This window comes from Gouania willdenowi, chromosome 14 (assembly GCF_900634775.1).
Source record: "Gouania willdenowi chromosome 14, fGouWil2.1, whole genome shotgun sequence".
NCBI lineage: Eukaryota > Metazoa > Chordata > Actinopteri > Blenniiformes > Gobiesocidae > Gouania > Gouania willdenowi.
The window spans coordinates 25,521,997-25,543,536 of NC_041057.1; the positions used below are offsets into that span (position 1 = coordinate 25,521,997).

Below are 21,540 nucleotides of genomic sequence, written 5' to 3' on the forward strand. Positions count from 1 at the left end.
GGTTGATCTATTTTTATCGGCTCTGGGGGTATTGGCTATAACATTACTGGAATGTAATGTTAACTTATAGCCATTACATGCCAGTTCATGTAATGGCTATAACAAAAGTTGAAAGAAAGTCCTATATGGGATTTCTTTGAATATGGCGATGTGATTTGATGATGTCATATGCGATGGACTGGTGCTGCGTCCAGGATGTACCCCTGCCTAGTGCCCGATTACAGCTAGAGATAGGCACCAGCAGACCACAGCTACCCTGAAAAGGAACAAGCGCGTTGCAAAATAGATGGATGGACGAATGACTGACTGACTCAATGATAAAAGTGCATGCCTTGTAGTGGAAGCCGGTGATTTTTACTCTGCACACTACACTAACCTCAGAAGCAGTATTGCACACATTTTTTACTGAACTACCGGAACTTGCACTTAATGTTCCCCCTACAATTTTGTTTTATATTACGTGTAAACCATTAAATATGTTGAATATTAATATCAAACGATCTTTTAACAGGTAAAACATTTTTTTTTTTTTTTTAGCAAAGAAAAATCGGTGCAATTTAGAAAAAAAAAAAAGCCATTAAAAGTCATTTTATTTTTTTTAAATTTTGACAAAATCAACGTCGGTGGGTTCGTAAATTAACTAAAATAAAATAAATGGCCTTAGACAGAGAATTCTTGGAGCTGGTTGTGTTGGAGGGGTTCTTGTAAGGATGGTCATATGTTTGTATTCACCCACTAATGATACTTTATATGTCTTCCAGGTTGCAATAAAAATCATCGACAAAACTCAGTTGAACCCAACTAGCCTACAAAAGGTGAGTGTTTTACCTTGTTTACTGATGCAACTATGGATGAAAAAATGTGAGGCGACAATATAAGATCAGCATTTAAAACAGTTAAAATGTAATACAGAATAGTGTTTGGCATGTGGTTTTTCCTGGGCTGCTTTACCTGCTTCACAAAGGACAGGAATCATGAGGGAACGGATAGGGAGAAGACCCGTGGGACGTGATGCTCTTTGGCAGGTGTGAGGAAATGGATGGGAGCAAGAGGAGACCCCTGCTCCACAGATCATCTCCCATTCCTCTCTGGGCTAATCGCTGCTCAGAGAGGGAGAAGGTGGAGCAGGTTGACTCATCTCACCTCTCACAAGCCTTACTCACTGTTTCATGCATTCACTCCTTGGGAGTTCACTCCTAGCTTCTTTAAATATATGCTTTTGTGCTGAGCCAAAATATTAAGTGGAATTAGCAGTGGTCGACGATGAATGATTAGGTTCCAGGTTTGCTCGTGGATTTTTTGATTGTTTGCTGTTCTTGATCTTGTTCTATTATGTTTTTAATATCTACTGACTTTGACTCATAAGACCATCACCTCTAATTTAGGCTCGGCCAGAGAAAGCAGTTTCCCTTCACATTCTTCCACAGCCTTAAATGCTTTGCTCAGTATCTTCATATGATTAGCTTGTAAATGGAACAATTACCGTAAATGGAACAATCTAGAAAAAAAAATAGATTTTGAGTAATTTTTGTACCTCTTCACAGGAAAAAATGTGTTTCTTAACAAGAAGATTATATAAGAAGTGTCAAACCTTACATCTGAACAGAGAAATGTATTGTACAGGACAATCAGGGCAATCATTTTTAAGTCAAATCACAGACGTGAAATTGTCCTGTACTAAAATAATCAGTGCAACGTGTTCTCAATGCTGACTAAAATTGTTTGGAACTGACAGATACTTACTGGTTTTTTGACTCACTTCTCCCAAGCAAACTGTTTCAGGTTTCAAAGCTGAATCTCCAAACTGCCTGTTTCAGCTCCTTTTACAGTCATTGCAATTAAGAGTGTAAAATAAGAAGCTGAAATTGAAGAAAAACAAACCAAGAGCTTCTCTAGCTTGGTAAAATAGTAAAATAAAACATAGCTGCAAGCGGCGATAAACGCCTTCGCCACGCCGCCTTCACTGCGCCGCCCTTGCCTCACCACTTTGCTGCGCTGCCGTCTCCAAATTGCACCGCCTTCGCTGCGCCGCCTTTGTTGCGCCGCCTTTGCCGCACTGCTTTGCAGCACCGCCTTTGCCCCGTCGGCCTTTGCCCCATCGCCTTTGCTGCGCTTCCTTAGCCAAATTGCACCGCCTTTGGCAATCTGCAAATATATCCTTCATATATCATATGTATTGTGAAATGTGCAAAGTTCAATTATTTCACTCAAATGTATCAATTTTAAAGAGCTGTCTTTAATTTCATCCTTCTCCTGTGGGGTCGGAGTTTCCCGTTTCTCATGATTTTGTGCGTATGGCAGGGGCAGAGCTGCCGTGGAGGTGCACACATTATCTTGCCAGGATTTTTTTTTATAAATCCCAAACTTTGCTTATATGTGACGTACGCTTTCTTTTGTACGTATGCAGTGTTTATAAATGAGGCCCCTGGTAGTCCTGACCAGGCCTAGCATCAACATCAGGAGATGGGTCCTGACACTGTTCCTGACAGAGGCCCTAGTGGCATTTAAGGATAGGTCAATTGCAGAGGACAAATTAAAGTACACTGCAGTGTTTCATACAAAGCCCTGAGGAAGACTCTTAGAAGTTCAAATGTGTTGGTGTGATAAAAAGGCTTAACTTTCAAACAGAGTGCCTCGGACCTTTTATCTCATTTTCAACTCAATGCTATGCCCTAAATGACCTTGAAGAGCGCCTGTTCTAAAACATACTATCTGTGATCTGGGTGAGCACTCCCAACTTCATATTTTGTATACCTTACACCTGTGTTTTAAAACACACTGTATGGAGTACAGAGTGGCCAGGGAGCCTGCTTTTATCATCTATCAGGTCAATTACCTGTTGCCCGTTTTGTTCTACTAAAGCCAAAGGCGTGAGGACTTTAAATTCCACATGTATTTAAGTCTGCATGTGGTGTCAGAACGTAGTCAACTACAGCTTTTCCTCTGACAGATACAGAAGTAAAATTGTCATTTCCTGCGGTTACCCTTTCATTCACAACCCAACATTTGTATTAGTAGTAGTAGTAGTAGTAGTAGTAGTAGTAGTAGTAGTAGTAGTAGTAGTAGTAGTAGTACTGCTGCTGCTACAGCTCCAGTTTGGCCAATTTCCCATTAACACAAAATGGAGTCTCATGCGTCTCATTAGCTTTTTTGATCGAGAGGCCAAAACAGAAGTTTATGAAAAATTCCAGACCTTTTTTATTTATAATTTTCCCCACATTAAATTGTCTTCACTCTGTAGGGGGGCGCTTACGTGTCAATTTTTGTATTTTCACAATGAGCTGGTTTTAGGGCCGAGAATTTAATAACTGATTCACATTTTCAATTTTCAATTCTAGATTCTGGACTTCCTGTGTGTTTTTTGGCATGATCTTAATAATATTTTTACTTGTCTTGTCATGGTCTACTTCTTTGTCAATTTTCATGATTCTATGATGAATTAATTTTATTGGCAATTCCTATCTCGTAATGCATTTTTGGCATACTTGGGGGCGCTGGCGCATCAGATTTTTGCATTTTTAAAATTGGAAACAGCCACAAATTAGAGAGGCGGGCGATTTAATTTTTGAGACTCTACATAAATGGTTCAGTGGGTGAAAAGTAGGTGAGTTGGTTAATAAAAAAGGATTTTTCAGATATTTTGGAATTATTGTATGTACTTTTTTCTAAATAAAAATGTACTGTAAGGTTCAGTTTATTTATTTATTTCTATTGGAAATATACAGGTACACTTTTGTGCTAAAAAAAAAAAATCCTTAATGAAAACTAATCATTTCATAATCATTGGCTGTTACTCAGCCTGTGTGATTCCTACTCCACACGGTTTACCAATATGGGCAGGCTTGTTCAGGTCAGTGTGAGCCCTTGTCTTAGCCCACTCACTGCAGATGTAAAGCAGGTCAGATAATTAGCTGGTGTGTCTGTATCTGTCAAAACAATTTTCTCACACCATTCTCCACTTTTCTAATTTACGTTCTATACAAATAACAACAATACTACTGTATAATGTATGCATGCAAAGAAAATAAACAGGAGTTTAGAAGGTTGTTTCCACTTTGATGTATACATACATTGGACTCAAAGACTTACATAACTGATTTTACCTCATAGAATATCTACTGTGGTATAGATTAAAAAAAACTCTGTTTCGAGCAGTTATTAGGCAATAGTCATTAAAATATCTTAGCTGCATTAATATATGTGATTATGTTAGGATAGTGGTGGCCTAATGGTTAAGGAAGCAGATTAATAACCCTGGTCACCGGTTCGAATGAGCGAGGCCCTTAATTGTGGCTGCTCCCCGGGGGTAAAATGCAGAAACAATTTCATGAAGGACTTGGACTGTCTCGAGTTTCAAGATGACTTGCTGTTCCCCAACAAGTTATGGGGTATACAGTTAGGTCCATATTTGTATTTGGACACTGATACAAGTTTTGTTTTGTTACCTGTATAATGAAACCTATTCCAGTTGTAGTAATATAATGGACATAGACATTAAGTGCGGATTCTCAGCTTTTATATGAGGGTATCCACATTCAGATTGAATGAAGAGTTTAGGAGTTTCAGGTCCTTAACAGGGGCCACCCTAGTTCAAAAGGGACTAAAACCAATTGGACAATTGACTCAAAAGCCATTTCATGGGCAGGTGTGGGCATTTCCTTCGTTATGTCATTACCAATGAAACATATAAAAGGCTTTGCATTTGTAAGATTTTTCTGTGAAGACAACATGCAGTCAAAGGAGCTGTCCATGCAGGTGAAACAAGTCATCCTTAAGCTGCGAAAACAGATAAAACTCATCCGTGAAATTACTACAATATTAGGAGTGGCAAAATCTACAGTGTGGTACATCCTGAGAAAGAAAGAATGCACTCGTGAATTTGGCAACGCAAAAAGACCTGGACGTCCACGGAAGACAACAGTGGTGGATGATCGCAGAATAATTTCTATGGAGAAAATTACCCATTCACAACAGCCAACCAAGTTAAAAACCCTCTCTAAGAGGTAGGCGTGTCATTATCCAAGTCTACATAAAGGGAAGACTGCATGGGAATACAGTGGGTTCACTACACGTTGCAAGCCACTCATAAGCCTCAAAAATAGAAAGGCTTAAAAAAACATCTAAAAAAGCCAACAACAAATGAAACCAAGATCAACCTCTCCCAGAATGATGGTAAGATAAAAGTATGGAGAAGGTGTGGTACCCATGATCTAAGAGTTTCCACATCATGTGTAAAACATGGTGTTTATTGATGATGTGACACACGACAGAACCAGTCAGATGAGTTCTGAGATGTTCAGAGACATACTGTCTGCTCAAATCTAGCCAAATGCAGCCAAATTGATTGCGCGGCATTTCATAATACAGATGGACAATGACCCAAAACATATAGCCAAAGCAACCCAGGACTTTATTAAAACGAAAAGAAGTGGAATATTCTTGAATGGCCAAGTCTGTCACCTGATCTCAACGCAATTGAGCATTTTACTGAAAGCTGCTGCAGTAAAGGACTGGCAGAGCATTAAAAAAGGATGAAACCCAGCGTCTGGTGATGTCCTTTAGTTCAAGACTTTAGGCAGTCATTGCCATCAAATGGTTTTCAACCAAGTATTAGAAAAGAACATTTTGTTTTCAGTTATTTAGTTTGTCCAATTACTTTTAAGCCCCTGAAAAAAGGGGATTGTGTTTAAAAATTGCTTTAAGTTCATAGATTTTTATGCAATCTTTTTGCTCAATCCACCGAATTAAAGTTGAAAGTCTACACTCCATGAACCGCCACCTTAACGTGGTGGAGGGGTTTGAGTACCCGAATGATCCTGGGAGCTATGTTGTCGGGGGCTTAATGTCCCTGGTAGGGTCTCCCAAGGCAAACAGGTCCCAGGTGACGGGTCCGACTAAGAGCGGTTCGATAGCCATGTATGAAAAATCAAAATCAAAGGAAGTTCACGTCGCCCGGATTGGCGCTACCGGGGCCCCACCTTGGAGCCAGGCCCGGGGTTGGGGCTCGAGTGCGAGCGCCTGGTGGCCGGGGCTTTGCCCACGGGCCCCGGCCGGGCAGAGCCCGAAAGGACGACGTGGGCCCGCCCTCCCGTAGGCCCACCACCCGCAGGAGGGATCATACGAGGCCGGTGCAGTGTGGATCGGGCAGTCGTCCAGGGCGGGGGCCTTGGCGATCTGATCCCCGGCTACAGAAGCTAGCGTTAGGGACGTGGAATGTCACCTCTCTGGCGGGGAAGGAGCCTGAGCTTGTGTGCGAGGTGGAGAAGTTCGGACTAGATATAGTCGGTCTCGCCTCGACACATAACAAGGGCTCTGGAACCAGCCTTCTCGACAGGGGTTGGACTCTCTTCTACTCTGGAGTCGCCAATGGTGAGAGGCGCCGGGCCGGGGTGGCTATACTTCTTGCCCCCCGACTTAGTGCCTGTACGTTGGAGTTTACCCCGGTGGACGAGAGGGTAGCCTCCCTCCGCCTTCGGGTGGGGGGACGGATCCTGACTGTTGTTTGTGCCTATGGGCCAAACAGCAGCTCGGAGTATCCACCCTTCTTGGATTCCTTAGAGGGAGTACTGGAGAGTGCTCCTTCTGGGGATTCCCTCGTTCTGCTGGGGGACTTCAACGCTCACGTTGGCAGCGACAGTGAGACCTGGAGGGGCGTGATTGGGAGGAACGGCCCCCCTGATCGGAACCCGAGCGGTGTTTTGTTGTTGGACTTCTGTGCTCGCCACAGATTGTCCATAACAAACACCATGTTCAAGCATAAGGGTGTCCATATGTGCACTTGGCACCAGGACACCCTAGGCCGCAGTTCGATGATCGACTTCGTAGTCGTGTCATCGGACTTGCGGCCGCATGTCTTGGACACTCGGGTAAAGAGAGGGGCGGAGCTGTCAACTGATCACCACCTGGTGGTGAGTTGGCTCCGATGGCGGGGGAGGATGCCGGTTAGACCTGGCAGACCCAAACGTATAGTGAGGGTCTGCTGGGAACGCCTGGCAGAGTCTCCCGTCAGAAGGAGCTTCAACTCCCACCTCCGGGAAAACTTCAACCATGTCTCGGAGGAGGCGGGGGACATTGAGTCCGAGTGGGCCATGTTCCGTGCCTCTGTTGCTGAGGCGGCTGATCGGTGCTGTGGCCGCAAGGTAGTCGGTGCCTGTCGTGGCGGCAATACCCGAACCCGTTGGTGGACACCGGGGGTGAGGGATGCCGTCAAGCTGAAGAAGGAGTCCTACCGGGCCTTTTTGGCCTGTGGGACTCCGGAGGCAGCAGACAGGTACCGACGGGCCAAGCGGAGCGCAGCCACGGCGGTCGCCGAGGCAAAAGCCCGGACATGGGAGGAGTTTGGTGAGGCCATGGAGAACGACTTCCGGACGGCTTCGAAGAGATTCTGGACCACTATCCGGCGTCTCAGGAGGGGGAAGCAGTGCACCGTCAACACTATGTATGGTGCGGATGGTGCGCTGCTGACCTCGACTCGAGACGTTGTGGATCGGTGGGGGGAATACTTCGAAGACCTCCTCAATCCCACCGACACGCCTTCCAATCAGGAAGCAGGGCCCAGGGACCCGAGAGTGGGCTCTTCTATCTCTGGGGCTGAGGTTGCCGAGGTGGTTAAAAAGCTCCTCGGTGGCAAGGCTCCGGGGGTGGATGAGATCCGCCCGGAGTTCCTCAAGGCCCTGGATGTTGTGGGGCTGTCATGGCTGACACGACTCTGCAACATCGCGTGGACATCGGGGGCAGTGCCTCTGGATTGGCAGACTGGGGTGGTGGTCCCCCTTTTTAAGAAGGGGGACCGGAGGGTGTGTTCCAATTATAGAGGGATCACACTCCTCAGCCTCCCCGGTAAGGTCTATTCAGGGGTACTGGAGAGGAGGGTCCGCCGGATAGTTGAACCTCGGATTCAGGAGGAGCAATGTGGTTTTCGTCCTGGCCGTGGAACTGTGGACCAGCTCTACACCCTCAGCAGGGTCCTTGAGGGGTCATGGGAATTTGCCCAACCAGTCCACATGTGTTTTGTGGACTTGGAAAAGGCATTTGACCGTGTCCCTCGGGGATTCCTGTGGGGGGTCCTCCGGGAGTATGGGGTATCGGACCTCCTGATAGGAGCTGTTCGTTCCCTGTATGACCGGAGTCAGAGTCTGGTCCGCATTGCCGGCAGTAAGTCGAAATCGTTTCCGGTGAGGGTTGGACTCCGTCAGGGCTGCCCTTTGTCACCGATTCTGTTCATAACTTTTATGGACAGAATTTCTAGGCGCAGTCAGGGCGTTGAGGGGGTCCGGTACGGGGGCCTCAGTATTGCATCACTGCTTTTCGCAGATGATGTGGTCCTGTTGGCTCCAACATACCGTGACCTTCAACTCTCACTGGATCGGTTCGCAGCCGAGTGTGAAGCGGCCGGAATGAGAATCAGCACCTCCAAATCCGAGTCCATGGTTCTCGACCGGAAAAAGGTGGAGTGCCTTCTCCGGGTTGGAGATGAGGTTCTGCCCCAGGTGGAGGAGTTCAAGTACCTCGGGGTCTTGTTCACGAGTGAGGGAAGGATGGAGCGAGAGATCGACAGGCGGATTGGTGCGGCGTCTGCAGTGATGCAGAGTCTGCACCAGTCCGTCATTGTGAAAAGGGAGCTGAGCCGAAAAGCAAAGCTCTCGATTTACAGGTCGGTCTACGTTCCAACCCTCACCTATGGTCATGAACTTTGGGTCATGACCGAAAGAACAAGATCACGGGTACAAGCGGCCGAAATGAGTTTCCTCCGTAGGGTGGCTGGGCTCTCCCTTAGAGATAGGGTGAGAAGCTCAGTCATTCGGGAGGGGCTCAAAGTAGAGTCGCTGCTCCTCCGCATCGAGAAGAGCCAGATGAGGTGGCTCGGGCACCTAATTAGGATGCCCCCTGAACGCCTCCCTAGTGCGGCGTTCAGGGCACGTCCCTCCGGAAGGAGGCCCCGGGGAAGACCCAGGACACGCTGGAGAGACTATGTCTCTCGGCTGGCCTGGGAACGTCTCGGGGTCCCCCCGGACGAGCTGGAGGAAGTGGCCGGGGAGAGGGAAGTCTGGGCCTCCCTACTGAGGATGCTGCCCCCGCGACCCGGAAACGGCTAAGCGGGAGAAGATGGATGGATGGATGGAGTCTACACTTACTGTACAGAAGCAAAATTAGAAACATTTTCTCTCTGTCTAAATATATATAGCACCTTAGCTAAATGCCTCTTATATAAATATCTGTCTATTTTTAAAAAAATTAAATTCCTTTCAGCCCTTGATTCAATGTATAATGATGTTTGGTCAAATTAAATTCATCACACTTCAATACGTGTGTTTTATGTATTAGCTACGGATAATGATTACAACTGATGATCATCCTATTCAACCATTGGCAACAACCAAAACAGCCAAATAAGTATTGGAAGGATAAACACTCACTTAACAATAACAACAAAATAAAAGTTCTGCACACTGATGTGTGGTTATAATACATTTCCTTTTTGTTGTAGTAATTACTTATTTTGCTATTCTGATGCTATTTGAGTTTACCCGCATGTTCTACGTTTTCATTGCACTGATCACTGCCTGCTTTCCATAAACCTAATCCTAAAACATTTATTATTGTTGATACTGTTTTGCAAAAAGGGATACTGCAGGTAAAATAAGCAAATTTACCTGGTATAGTAGTTTAAGGCAGTAGTTCCCAATCTTTTTTGCCCCGTGTACCCCTTTTGTATTTTCGTCAAAGCATGTGTCCTCTTCATATCATACGTAATTACCCCTTCATGATTTCATATGCCGTCTCATTTCTGTATCAGCGGGCTCTCTTAAAGCTGCAGTATGAATGTTTTTTTTGGCGTCATATGGTCAGAAATCGATAATGACCTTTCAGCATATTGTAATGAGCTATTTTGGGCATTACTATTGGCTGCTCAACTAAAGTCGATGCATTGTCCTTTTGGTAGTGGAGGTGCAATGGCGGACATTCCAGCAGGAGAGGCACGATGCCTTACACGGCAAAGCAAGCCAAAAAAGCAAGAACAACTGGGAGAAGCAACAGGCCCAAACCGGGGAGGTCCGCGGGCTCAAAGCGGGCATCTGCGCCACGTACTGGTGTCAGAGAATGATAACAGATGGAATGAATTGAATGTAAACTTTAGACAAGCATTCCAAATGTTAAGAGAACATGCATCTGGAGGTGGAGTGGTATGGGTCTGCTCTCTCTTGCAGCTAGGAATGCTGTGGCCAGGGGCTACAAACCTGACCGCTTGTGAGCTTTGGGACAGAGGAGGGACTCATTGAGAACAGTAACTACAGAGTGATACTGTATGTGCTTTCATGTGTCTCTAAAACCTCAAAAAATTATCCACCCTAGGTTTGCCACTCGTTGCTACAGTGCAGCGCATTCACGAGGATGTCGGTGAATTTGAAACAGGGAAGGTATAGGGAAGCGTGGTTGTTTCCAATCAAGTCTCATAATTCTACATACTACAGCTTTTATGTACAAACTTAAATTAATAGGTGTATTTAAAAACAAAAATACCGATGCCACTTTAATGTGATTACTTCATTAGTATGTAAACTACAGAAGCAGCACCGGCAGCAGCCAGCCGAAGAATCATGGCCGCATCCCCAGCAGCCAAGGACACCAAGGGGATGCTGCAAGTCACCCCACCGTCCCCCAGGTGCACCGGCTGAGACCCCCAGATCACCCTTCATCAATGCCGCCAGTTATTGTCAGAGGCTCGTGCCGCCCACCCCGACAGACCCTCGTGTAGATCGGTCCAGCCAGCAGGCTAAGCCCGCCAGTATTTTCTCTCCCCCTCCCTGTATTGGTGCTGCTCTGTGATCGTTGCATACACCCTTAGAGGTTACGGCAGCGTTTTTGCTCTCTTTTCCCTTTGTTCGTGTTACTCGGTGATTGGCAGTTAGTGTTCAATGCTGCTCTGCAAATTAGCCAGTGCTGCTCTGCTTGCCTGCCCCTCTGATTCCAGAGGATGGTTATGACTTGTACCCCTCTTGCCTTGGCCTTGACCATTTGCAGGAGGGCCTTTCAGAGGGCCCCTGTATGAATTATAGCTATATGCCCCGGGCACTAAGATCTGCCAGACTGGCGGAGGTGGAGCAACTCCTGGGTGAGGTCCACCAATCCAGCCAAGCGGCCCTGACCCAGGTGAAACCAGCCCAGTATTCGGATGCTGGTCGGCTGAGCAGGCGGAGACGGTGTGAGACGGTATTATGGGGCACCAAAGAAGGTGAGCTCAGGGCTGGCCTGTAAGGTGGACCAGCTTACAGCAGAGCTCAACCAGATGAAGTCTGCCTTCCTGGCCCTCCAAGCTGGGCCGACTTCAGGAAATTTTGACGATTCTCCTCCTGCAGAAGATAATATTATGTGGGTGGCAGCTTCAGCCACTAAGTTTGAGGAGCCTGCTGCAGCATCCCATGAAACGATTTCCCAGGTCTTTGCCGGGGCTTTGTGTACTTCTGCTCACAGCTCGGTAGGTAACTCAGAGGGTGCCTCCAGGAGTTCTGTCATGCCCTGGCCCGTCTGTCGCTTGAGCTCAGGGTGCTCCACACAGTGCCTTCTTTAGACGTACTTCTGGAGCAACCACTTTTTGCTGTGCCTCCTTCAGAAGATACCAGGATTTGCGTCACCCTGCACCACACAATGCAGCTAGATTCGGCTTGGACTATTTGCCCACTGTGGAATTAGCTATTGCTAGCCTAATTGTGTTATGGGGCACTTTGTCAGGGGGCACGGTATCCTCACCCCCAGTGTCGGGTGATGCTCTTCTTACATGCACCGACCCCCAGGGACTCTGGAGGTGGAGATGGAGGCCCTGAGGTACCCGGGCCAGTTGTCGGCTGCTTATCCCATCAGCGGCTCAGTTACTGGCACCCTTGGGTGTCATCTACCCTGACTGAAGGGTACAAACTAACCTCTCTCTCACCGCAAGTGTTCACCAGGTGTGTGGCTGCAGCTCTATCGTCTGTGCAGGCACAATGCATGAAAATTCTTCCCTACCTGGATGACTGGCTGGTGTGCGCACCTTCCCACTCACGATTGGCTTGTGACACAGAATAATACGGCTGCCATGATGGAAAGTCCATCAAACAGTGCATGGACGACATACTCCCCCACCTCAGAGATGGTATTTGGTTGCACTATGCTTGTTTTCTCAGCCTCCAGGGGAAGCTGACAGCAAAAGCAACTATGGTTCCTTTAGGCTTGCTGTCACTATGCCCATTACAGCGGTGGATCAGTTACTCCAGTTAGATACCAGGTTGCACAAGCACAGAAGGATCAGGGTGTCTCAAAGGAGTGTCCGGGCTCTGTCACCATTGACACACCAGTCATTCATTCTGTGGGGCATGCGCAGGGGCCCCGTTTCTGCCTGTCAAGAGACAGTCACAACAAACAATCCCTCCTGGGATGGGGTGTGGTCTGGCAAAACCAGATAGCCCACGGACAGTGTGCTCCTCTGGATCTCATGGACCATATAAATGTGCTGGAACTACGAGCAATGCACTTGGCATTGGAGCCCTTTTTGCCACACCTCCAGTGGACACATGTACTGATCCAGTCAGACAACACCTCAGCTATCTCCCAGGTCAATCGTCATGGGGAAACAAGGTTGGTACGGCTCCTGTAGGTGGCTCAGGGCCTTCTGACTTGGGCTGCCTACTGCCTTGCCAGTGTGCTGGTGATTTACTTGCAGGGAGGGTGGAACCAGGTGGCAGACTTCCACTCCTGGAGGTGGTACTCTGTATCTGTAGTCTCTTCTGCAGGGCAGAGATGGACCTTTCTGCCTCAGAGGAAACAACCCATTGCCCCCTTTGGTTCTTGTGGGCCGAGGACTCCAGTCCTCTGGGGCAGGATACGCTGGCTCATGATTGGCCAGAAGATCTCCTGTGTGCTTTTTCACCCCTCCCCTTAATAGCAGTGGTGCTGCAGAGGGTTCTTCAGCAGGGTCACAGGGTTTTAATGCTGGCTCTTTTTTGGCAATGCAGGACGTGGTTTCCCCTGCTGCACCAGTTGTGTTACGCTCCACCCTGGAGGCAACCCAACAGCCCTGAGGTACTACGTCACAACGCCGGCACTTACTGTTCACTGACGTAATTATTGTATAAATCTACAATTTTATTTAGCTTGTATCCAAAGCTACATATAACACAAGCAGTTAGAGTTAAAGTCTTGCTCAACATCTCACAATGATGGCCCAGGTTGGATTTGAACCTGTGACCCTCCGATTACAAGCCTTCTTCCTGACCGACAAGCCACCACTTGCTCACACACTATATTCATACTAGGCAATGTGGGTGAAGTGTCTGGCCTAAAGGCTCAAACATACTCCTCAGAAATACTGGAGCGTACCGCCACATAGTAGTTTCCATTAAAATCCTTAATTTCCCACAATCCTTAGCACTTCTCTATAGTCCTTGTACTCCTGGGATGTGTTTTAAATGTGTCTGTAATTTTGTAGCTCATCTGCCAGTCTCTCCTCTCAGCTCATGTTCATCTCTCCTGCTCTGTTTCACCAGACGGGTGAAATGCAGATCGGTGTTACATTCAATGCGGATCGATACAATGCAGAGCAGTGTCTTGTATGACACCAAGTACGCAGACAACTCCGCGCGGTCGTAAAATCTGAGCTTTGCAGTGATTTGGCTAAGTATGCTTGACTGTTTGAGCCTCAAGGACACAATGACAGAGACCACTGACAGACACCCCCCCCACACACACACACATGTATGTGACATTTCCGTTTGCCAATTAGCTCATTGACATAGAGGATGTTAGATCACGAAATTGTTGTGAATTAATTATGTGTTTGACTTATTAATTTGTTGCCATGCCTGAAATTGTGAGTTCAAGTTTCAACTGATAAAAAAGTTTTAGAATCTTCCTACACTTTGCTTGTTGCTTAGAATTGCCTAATTTTGTCTAAAAATTCCTGGCCTCAACCGCTGCTGAGCAGCAGCTATAATCAGGGCTGTGTAGAGACCTTTGATGGGGCAGGGACTCAAAGTTCAAAAAGGGCACATGAAGCGCGAGCAAATGTTTTTGTTTCAACATCCTCTCCTTACGAGGTGTTTCTGGAGAATGAAAGATTATACACTACAGTCTGATGCACATAAATCACACACGGCAACATTTCATATATTTTTGAGACATATACTGTATAGCCAGCACGGATGCCCTTTATTTTTTGTAGTGTTAACCATTAAGTAAAAAAATATTTAAATGATATAGAAACTAAATATACCGTAATGTATTTGTGCTTTTATTCAGTTCGACTATTCAAACATTTATCACAGCAATGTGAGTTATAGTAATGTAAAAATATAGTAACAATTATATATTATATTTATGCATGTTACCTTTAATTTGTGTGATTGTATTCCAAGTACTGATATGTTTAGATGAGAGGTTGATAAAATCACAATTACATTCTTATAAATATTATTGTTGTATTTGTACTGCAATACTACAAAATTATGTGAACATGTACAGGTTTACATTAGTAAAATAGCAGCATGTGCCTCATTGCCTCTAGAAACAGGAAAAACTGTTACTGTTACTCACTGACAGTAAAATGATTCATCTCTCTAATGTACTTTGCTAATGACATAATAAACATATAGAAACAAAACAAAGCCTGACATGCATTTCTCCTCAGCAGCATGCTCTGTGCAGCAGGATGCTCACTCTACTTCATCAGTCATCTTAATGCAGAAATACACCATGCGTGCACAAATCCATAATACTGCTAAACCTACACACTGGACCGTCAGTTGGACTCCTTCTGGCCTTTGGTTTCTATAGTCTAACAGTGAAGTGACCATCTCAGCAGCTGAGCAGCTCTTCTATAGAGCCCTCATAGACTTGCACGTGAGGGCTACATGGATCATGTGACCAATCGAGGGTTGATCTGAATTATTGCTATTATTTTGTTTTTTTCATCATTCTCTTAGACCAACAGGCACTTTGTACCTTGAAGGGCAAAGGCCATGATTCCTATCTGGTTTCCAATGCAGTTGTTAACAGTTGCCAGGGTCAACATGCTGCTAGCATTGGTTTATCTATTTTGAGGGATAGGAATGTGCGATAATTTATCGTTTATGATTTATCGTCAAAAATATTCTCACTGGTAAGAATATGTCATCACATGATATAAACGATAAATTCTCATGTCGGAAATTAGCATGGGCCACGGGCCATTTGTCCTTCAATTTAGCCAAAAATGCCCATAAAATCCTTGTTCCACAGGCCAAAACTGCCCCTGTATGTTGTCAACAGTGAAGCCTCCGCGGCCGCGGTGTGCACCACGCCTCCCGCACCCCCACCTCTCACACCCACAGATGGCGGTGCTCGTCACGGCTACCTGAAGCTGCCGAGCTGCGATACATCATGGACCCCGACTTGGTTAAGACCAGATAACCATCCAACAAAGTGAACCAATCCAAGTTCCTCTGTCAGATCCACCCAAAGTTCCACAAACACAGGGACAGAGATGAACTTGTAGCAATGATTATGAACTGGAAACTCAACTAAAGCTAACTATGCTAAGCTAATACACCGACACACAGAGCTAACGCTAACCACTCTATATAAGGAATAGGCCAAATTAAAAGAACACGTCTTACTGTCATAAAGCCACAGAGAGACACCGACTTGTTTATGGTCAGATTTAACACTTGTGTGGAAGGATAAACAGCTAAACATGTCACACGTTGTGTGAAATAAATAATAGCATAATATTAATGTCACTATGCATCCATCCAAACTTGTGAAACGCAATATTTTTTTATTATATTTCACGTGTTCACAGACAAAGTTGGTCCCATTAGACAATTTAACTATTGAGATTATTACACCAAAATATACTGAATGATTAAATCATCAGCTTGATCTGGTTTAATTATAGGAAATCGGAGAGTTATTTATTAACCATAACTTTATGTAACTCTTAAGATGAATAAAACAAGATTCGGCAACAGTAAGAACACTGATGGAGTTATTTTTAGAAAATAATTTCATTTTAAGTGAGGAATAAATACATTTCATACAATAACACTAATAGAGTGATCCGCATGCACTGATATATTCCATAAAATATCAGCTCATGAGCTCTTTGAGTCAGCAGCTATTGTAGCCTTTTTCAATGTGTTGATGTATTCAAATGTATTTGTGTTTGTAAGGAACCTGTTTACACTTTAAGTTGGGAATTGTTTTATTTATTTATTGTTTTTTATTTATCGTGATGTTTATCGTTATTGTGATAAATACCAGAAATTATCGGGATAATTTCTTTTTTTGGTCCATATCACCCATCCCTAGTGAGGGATCTGGCCTGCTCAGCCGTGCCGTGGTGAGCGGAGAATTAGTGAGACTAGCCCAGATGATGGGTTGCTTCTGTAGTACGTATCCCAAGATTCACCCCCTTCCCCCAGCACAGCTGGAGAAGCTGGGAAATGGCCCAGTCTTAATACCTGGGTTGCTATGGCAACAGTGACGTTGGGGCGTTGCTGGAGGAGAGAAGACTGCGAGAGGAATAAAATGAAGGGGGAGGGATTGGAGGGAATAAACAACATGGAAGAGTTTACATTTTATTTTTTCGTCTTTTATCAAGAAAGCGTACAGTTTTTACATACATAAAACCAGAGAAACAAACTTAATTGTTTCTGTCTGTGCTGTCAATGGAAATATACAAATATATTTTTGATAGTCGATGCGGTTCTACTGACACAAACAAGTTTGATGGACGTTCTTTATTTTTAACATTAAGAAGGAGGCTTTCACATGTTCTCAAAGTGATACATTTTATTTTTATTCTTCAAAATACATTTGTTCATTTACATTGACAATTGACTTCATTAGCATAACTAATTCCTTTAGAGAAATGTTCAAATTCTCAAATTATTTGCAATTTAAATCATAGATAACACAGCAGAGCAACAGTTACATTTTTTACTGATAAAACCAAAAGGTGGTGGTGACGAGATATATTTATTTGGCTTCAATCAAAAACCAAAGAGTGCATTCTTAGTTCAATGGATCGTGCTTGTTTTTACAATGCATTGATTAGCAATTCCTTGAGTGTCTGACTTCATGTAGTCGAAGTGGGTAACCCTTAGAGCAGACATGGGTAACTGGCAGCCCAGGCCAGGGCCACATGTGACACTATCTACCACAAAATAAATCTAGGTCCACAAAGGGACAGAAAAATATAGAGTGATAACAAAAACACACAAAATACCAGAAAAATATACAAAACAACAACAAAAAATACTTTACAAACAAAGAATGACAACAAAAATATATACACAAACACACACCAAACAACAGCAAAGTTCCAAAGAATGACAGAACCATATACAAAATGACAAGAGAAACGCACAAGATGACTCAAAAATTCACAAAATAACAACAAAAAGCACAATGAGAGATTAATATACAGAATGACACCAAAAACACTATTTTTCTTTCCTATGTCATTGCTTAGATAGATCAGACTATCCTATTTTTGTATCCCCTGCTGTGATAAAAGTTTCCCATTTTTTCAATAGAGTAGCTAAACTCTCACCAAATAATTATTAATTATTTGATGAGTATGATTCGAACAATATATATCTTTGGAGGGGTTGTGTGATGTTTCCACGTGTTCTTTATGAACAACTTCACAAATTAATGTCCATAGTACACATTCGAGCAGCTCACTCCATTATTTAAAAAAGGTATCTAAGGAGTCTTTAAAAGGGCTCTATTTTAAAAGAATCATAGTGTGATGCTGAAAAAGGTCATAAAAGATAAGAAAATAAGATTTTTTTCATCAGGGTGCTTCAAGATGCAGTTTGAGATTACAGCAGTTCTGTTCCTGGCAGTTCACAAACAAGATAGGAAAGTGATCGAATGTTGCACATATGCTTCATCCTCCAATACATTAATATTGTTTTTTTTTTCTTCCTGCAGCTTTTTCGGGAGGTACGAATAATGAAAGGCTTAAATCATCCTAACATAGGTAAGATCTGTCATCAGACATCAATCTGCTTTGTGTTTGTGTATCTAAATGGTCTATCATTAGTGTTTTTGTGTGCATCATCCATCATATGTGTGAACAGATGGATGATGATGCTCTCAGAAGGCTTTAAAGCATTCATTGACCAAATAGCAGTGAGCAGCCTTGTCTCGGGCCACGAATGGAGGTCATGGTCTAAAGCTGAAGTGCCACATGAATCAACCCCCCCCACAGCATTAGTGCGCACAGACAGACAGGCATAACACTGTGCTGTTATAATAATGTCAGCGGGATTCGTACATATGTACCTTCATTTGGTTTTGATCTGATTCCCTTTGTGCCCACAGTGCAGCTGTTCGAGGTGATTGAGACAGATAAGACCCTTTACCTAATCATGGAGTACGCCAGTGGAGGTGGGTACAGCAGCCATCATGTCTATACAAAGCAATGGTTACATAATGTATCTGCAAATGATGCACACCAAAGTTGGTGGAATCACACCTTTACAAGTAATTTCCATCAAAAATTCTCAGTTTGACTAGCGTTATGCATTATTTCATACTCATCATGTTTTGAAGGCATTTGCCTTAATTATATCACACAAAATAAGCTCTTTATATATTTCTCCTGCATTAAAAATGACTGTGGACTCCCCCCAAAAGGTGCCCTGCAATCTCACTTAATGTATGAAACCACACCATAAATAAGTGATTTGTATCTCCGCAGTAACGGTACGTCTGCTTAAACTAACAACATATTCCATCTAACACACATTCACATTCATTTTATGTCATCAGTCATTTTTCTCTCTGTGTCTAAATTTCTTTTGTTCTGGTTAGACTAGTCTTTGGATTAGTTTGATGTTATGAGTGTTGTAAGAACCGTTTAGCTAGTCTCACTCATACTTTAAGTAGGGTAAATGAAATTGGAAGTTTGAAAAAAATAGAATCAAAATGTGTACACACACACTTAAATGATACAGCTTTGGCTGTGAACTGATGAAAAAAAAAAAAAAACTCCCTCAGATCACTAAGGTATTTTTATTTTTTTATTGTGTGCTCACGTAAAGGTTCCACGCGAGCACGTGATACTTGTATTTTTTTTATTGCGTGCTCTCGTAAAAGTTATACGTGAGCAAGTGATACTAGTTTTGCGTAAGCGAGCACGTAAAGGTAATTGTTAACCCTAACCCTAAGGCTGAATTAAAGCTTCACGAGATCATCTAACATGATTAACTCCTTACGAGCAGAGCATGCAGCCTGATGACTGACGTTTATAAGTGCGCACCGCGCTTAAAACTATTAACTATTCCTTAGAACTACTTTCATGCGCTCACACGTAAAGGCTCGCATGGAACCTTAATGTGAGTACGCAATAAAAAAATAAATATCTGTGTCGGCCAAATGTCTGGACCGCCACAACAGGAAGAAAACGTAGTGTTCTGCGACATGGCTCGGATAGAGGGGACTGTGCCAGCCAAACCTGGCGACGTGTCAGAGTTATCGTGGACATTAGTCTGCCCAGCTGCCTGGTCATGAATGCAAATGTCTGCAACAAGGCATCGCTGAGGGACTGGGCCAAAGGCTACAACCCGGACTTATCCACTTATCTTTCTCCTGCAGTATTTCACCCGGAAGACTTTAGTGACAGGGAAGGGTCCTCCAGCTCTTGTTTCTCTCTAGCGTTAGTTATGACGTGGGCTTGCACATGTAGCTGCAAGCGGAAGTCAACACACGCAACTTCCGTTCCGTTCCGGAAACTCACCCGTGCACAACCATGTACCTGAACCGAACGTCCTGTACCGAAACGGTTATATACAAATACATGTATTGTTACACCCTTAATGATTACTGTGTCATCTGAATACTTGATGTAGGTTTTTCCCAGGGTGGTGCTCCTGCAGTCGTTAGTGTACAGGGTGAAGGGGCCGTATTTGGGGTTATATTTGTAGCGTAGTTGTTATATTTAAAATATCAATGAAATCACAATAAAATCATGAATAAATTAAATGTCACAAACTTAAAGTGTAAGTTGTCTTGAACAAAGTGGTCGTAGTAAACAAAGAGTGTAAATAAGTAACTTTAAAAAGCTGGAGCTAACCTGCCTGCAGTTTGTGGAGGTAATGAGGTTTAAACCAATCACAGAGCTCATTTTGCCAATTCCAAAAAATAAAAGAATAAATAACAATATTTCAAATATTATGGATAGGCCACTAACACACTGATGTGCAGTGTTAAACATGCTTTCAGACATACACACAGATGTAATATTACCTATTATTAATTCATATCTATTTGAATCACAGACTGTCGGCTAACAAACACATAAGCATGTGATTAGAAATGAAAGAGTAGGAAAATATCAGCGGTAGTGATGTCACTCCTCCGTACGAACCGCGGCTTTGCTGTGTTTCTGTTTCAGGTGTCCGTGGATCTCCGTCGTGCTTTAAAGGGGATATATTATGAAAAATCTACTTTTACAGTGTTTTTGAACACATATGAGGTAACTTGAGTGTCCACCGGCACACAAAATGTGAAATAAATCCATCCAGTCATTTGTTTGTGGTCTGTGTAGGTCTTACAACCAGTGGCGGCTGCCAATAGAGGGCGCTAGGGCGTTGCCCCACCACTTACCATGTTTGTTTGAGTGAGACATAAAAATAATAATGAATTAAATATACTATGAAACAAATGTATATCTGTATTTAGATAATCAGAGTAAGTATTATATAGATAATAATGATGATGTGTGAAGTTGTTTCGTTCATCTGTGTCCGATTGGTGATGAAAAATCTTTACCGTCCACTCTCGTTCAAAGTCTTGCATTCATAGTAACGCCTCTTCAATACGAGTCAATGGAGTGTCTCTGGGCGCAGTTTACCTGTGCAGAGTTGAATGCAGCCGGAACATTTAGACAACAATCTCCTCCCGCCATTGGGAGGGGCTGACGTCACAGTGGTCCGTCATAAAGTGGCTTTGACAGGTGAAGCCATGGAACATTAGAAGGAGACGCAAAATGAAGAAAGAAATTAAATAATTCTGCTTTATCTGTCTACCTGCTGACTCAGCATGAATAAAGACAAGTAGGACCCATTTAAAGCACTTTCAAAGAAGGCAAAGAAACATGAGCTACAATTGATGATTTCAAATCTTGAATATGTTCATATTTTGTAAACTAAGTCTTAAATTATATTTTTTCATGTCTTAAATACGTCTTAAATTATGCATATTCATTTACCACTTCATTTTTCACCTGTTTTTATTTGATTACTTGTTAAACTAACTAAAACTGGAAAAAAAGGTCAAATCTGAAAAAAGAAATTAAAAAACAAAACAAAATACATTTCAAGAAGTATAATAACCCTGACACACACTCACTCACTCTATTGTATATACCAGAGTTTCTCAAGTTGGGGTACGTGTACGCGATGGCACTACAGGGGGTACTTAAGAGAGAGAGAGAGAAGGAAAATTAACAAATGAAAGCATTATAAATATTGGGTTTTATAATGTTTATTTCTTTATAATACTACTAAATATTAC

General features: G+C 43.6%; 1 protein-coding gene across 5 annotated transcripts in view; it reads left to right on the top strand.

Moving 5' to 3' along the window:
• mark4a (MAP/microtubule affinity-regulating kinase 4a) overlaps window positions 1-21,540 on the top strand; it is a 74,559-nt gene that overhangs the window by 30,447 nt on the left and 22,572 nt on the right. For all 5 annotated transcript variants that reach the window (XM_028465884.1, XM_028465886.1, XM_028465888.1 and 2 more), the window contains exons 3-5: window positions 762-815; window positions 17,953-18,001; window positions 18,346-18,411. In XM_028465884.1, the coding sequence (XP_028321685.1) occupies window positions 762-815; window positions 17,953-18,001; window positions 18,346-18,411 (169 nt within the window). The remainder of the gene's footprint in view (window positions 1-761; window positions 816-17,952; window positions 18,002-18,345; window positions 18,412-21,540) is intronic.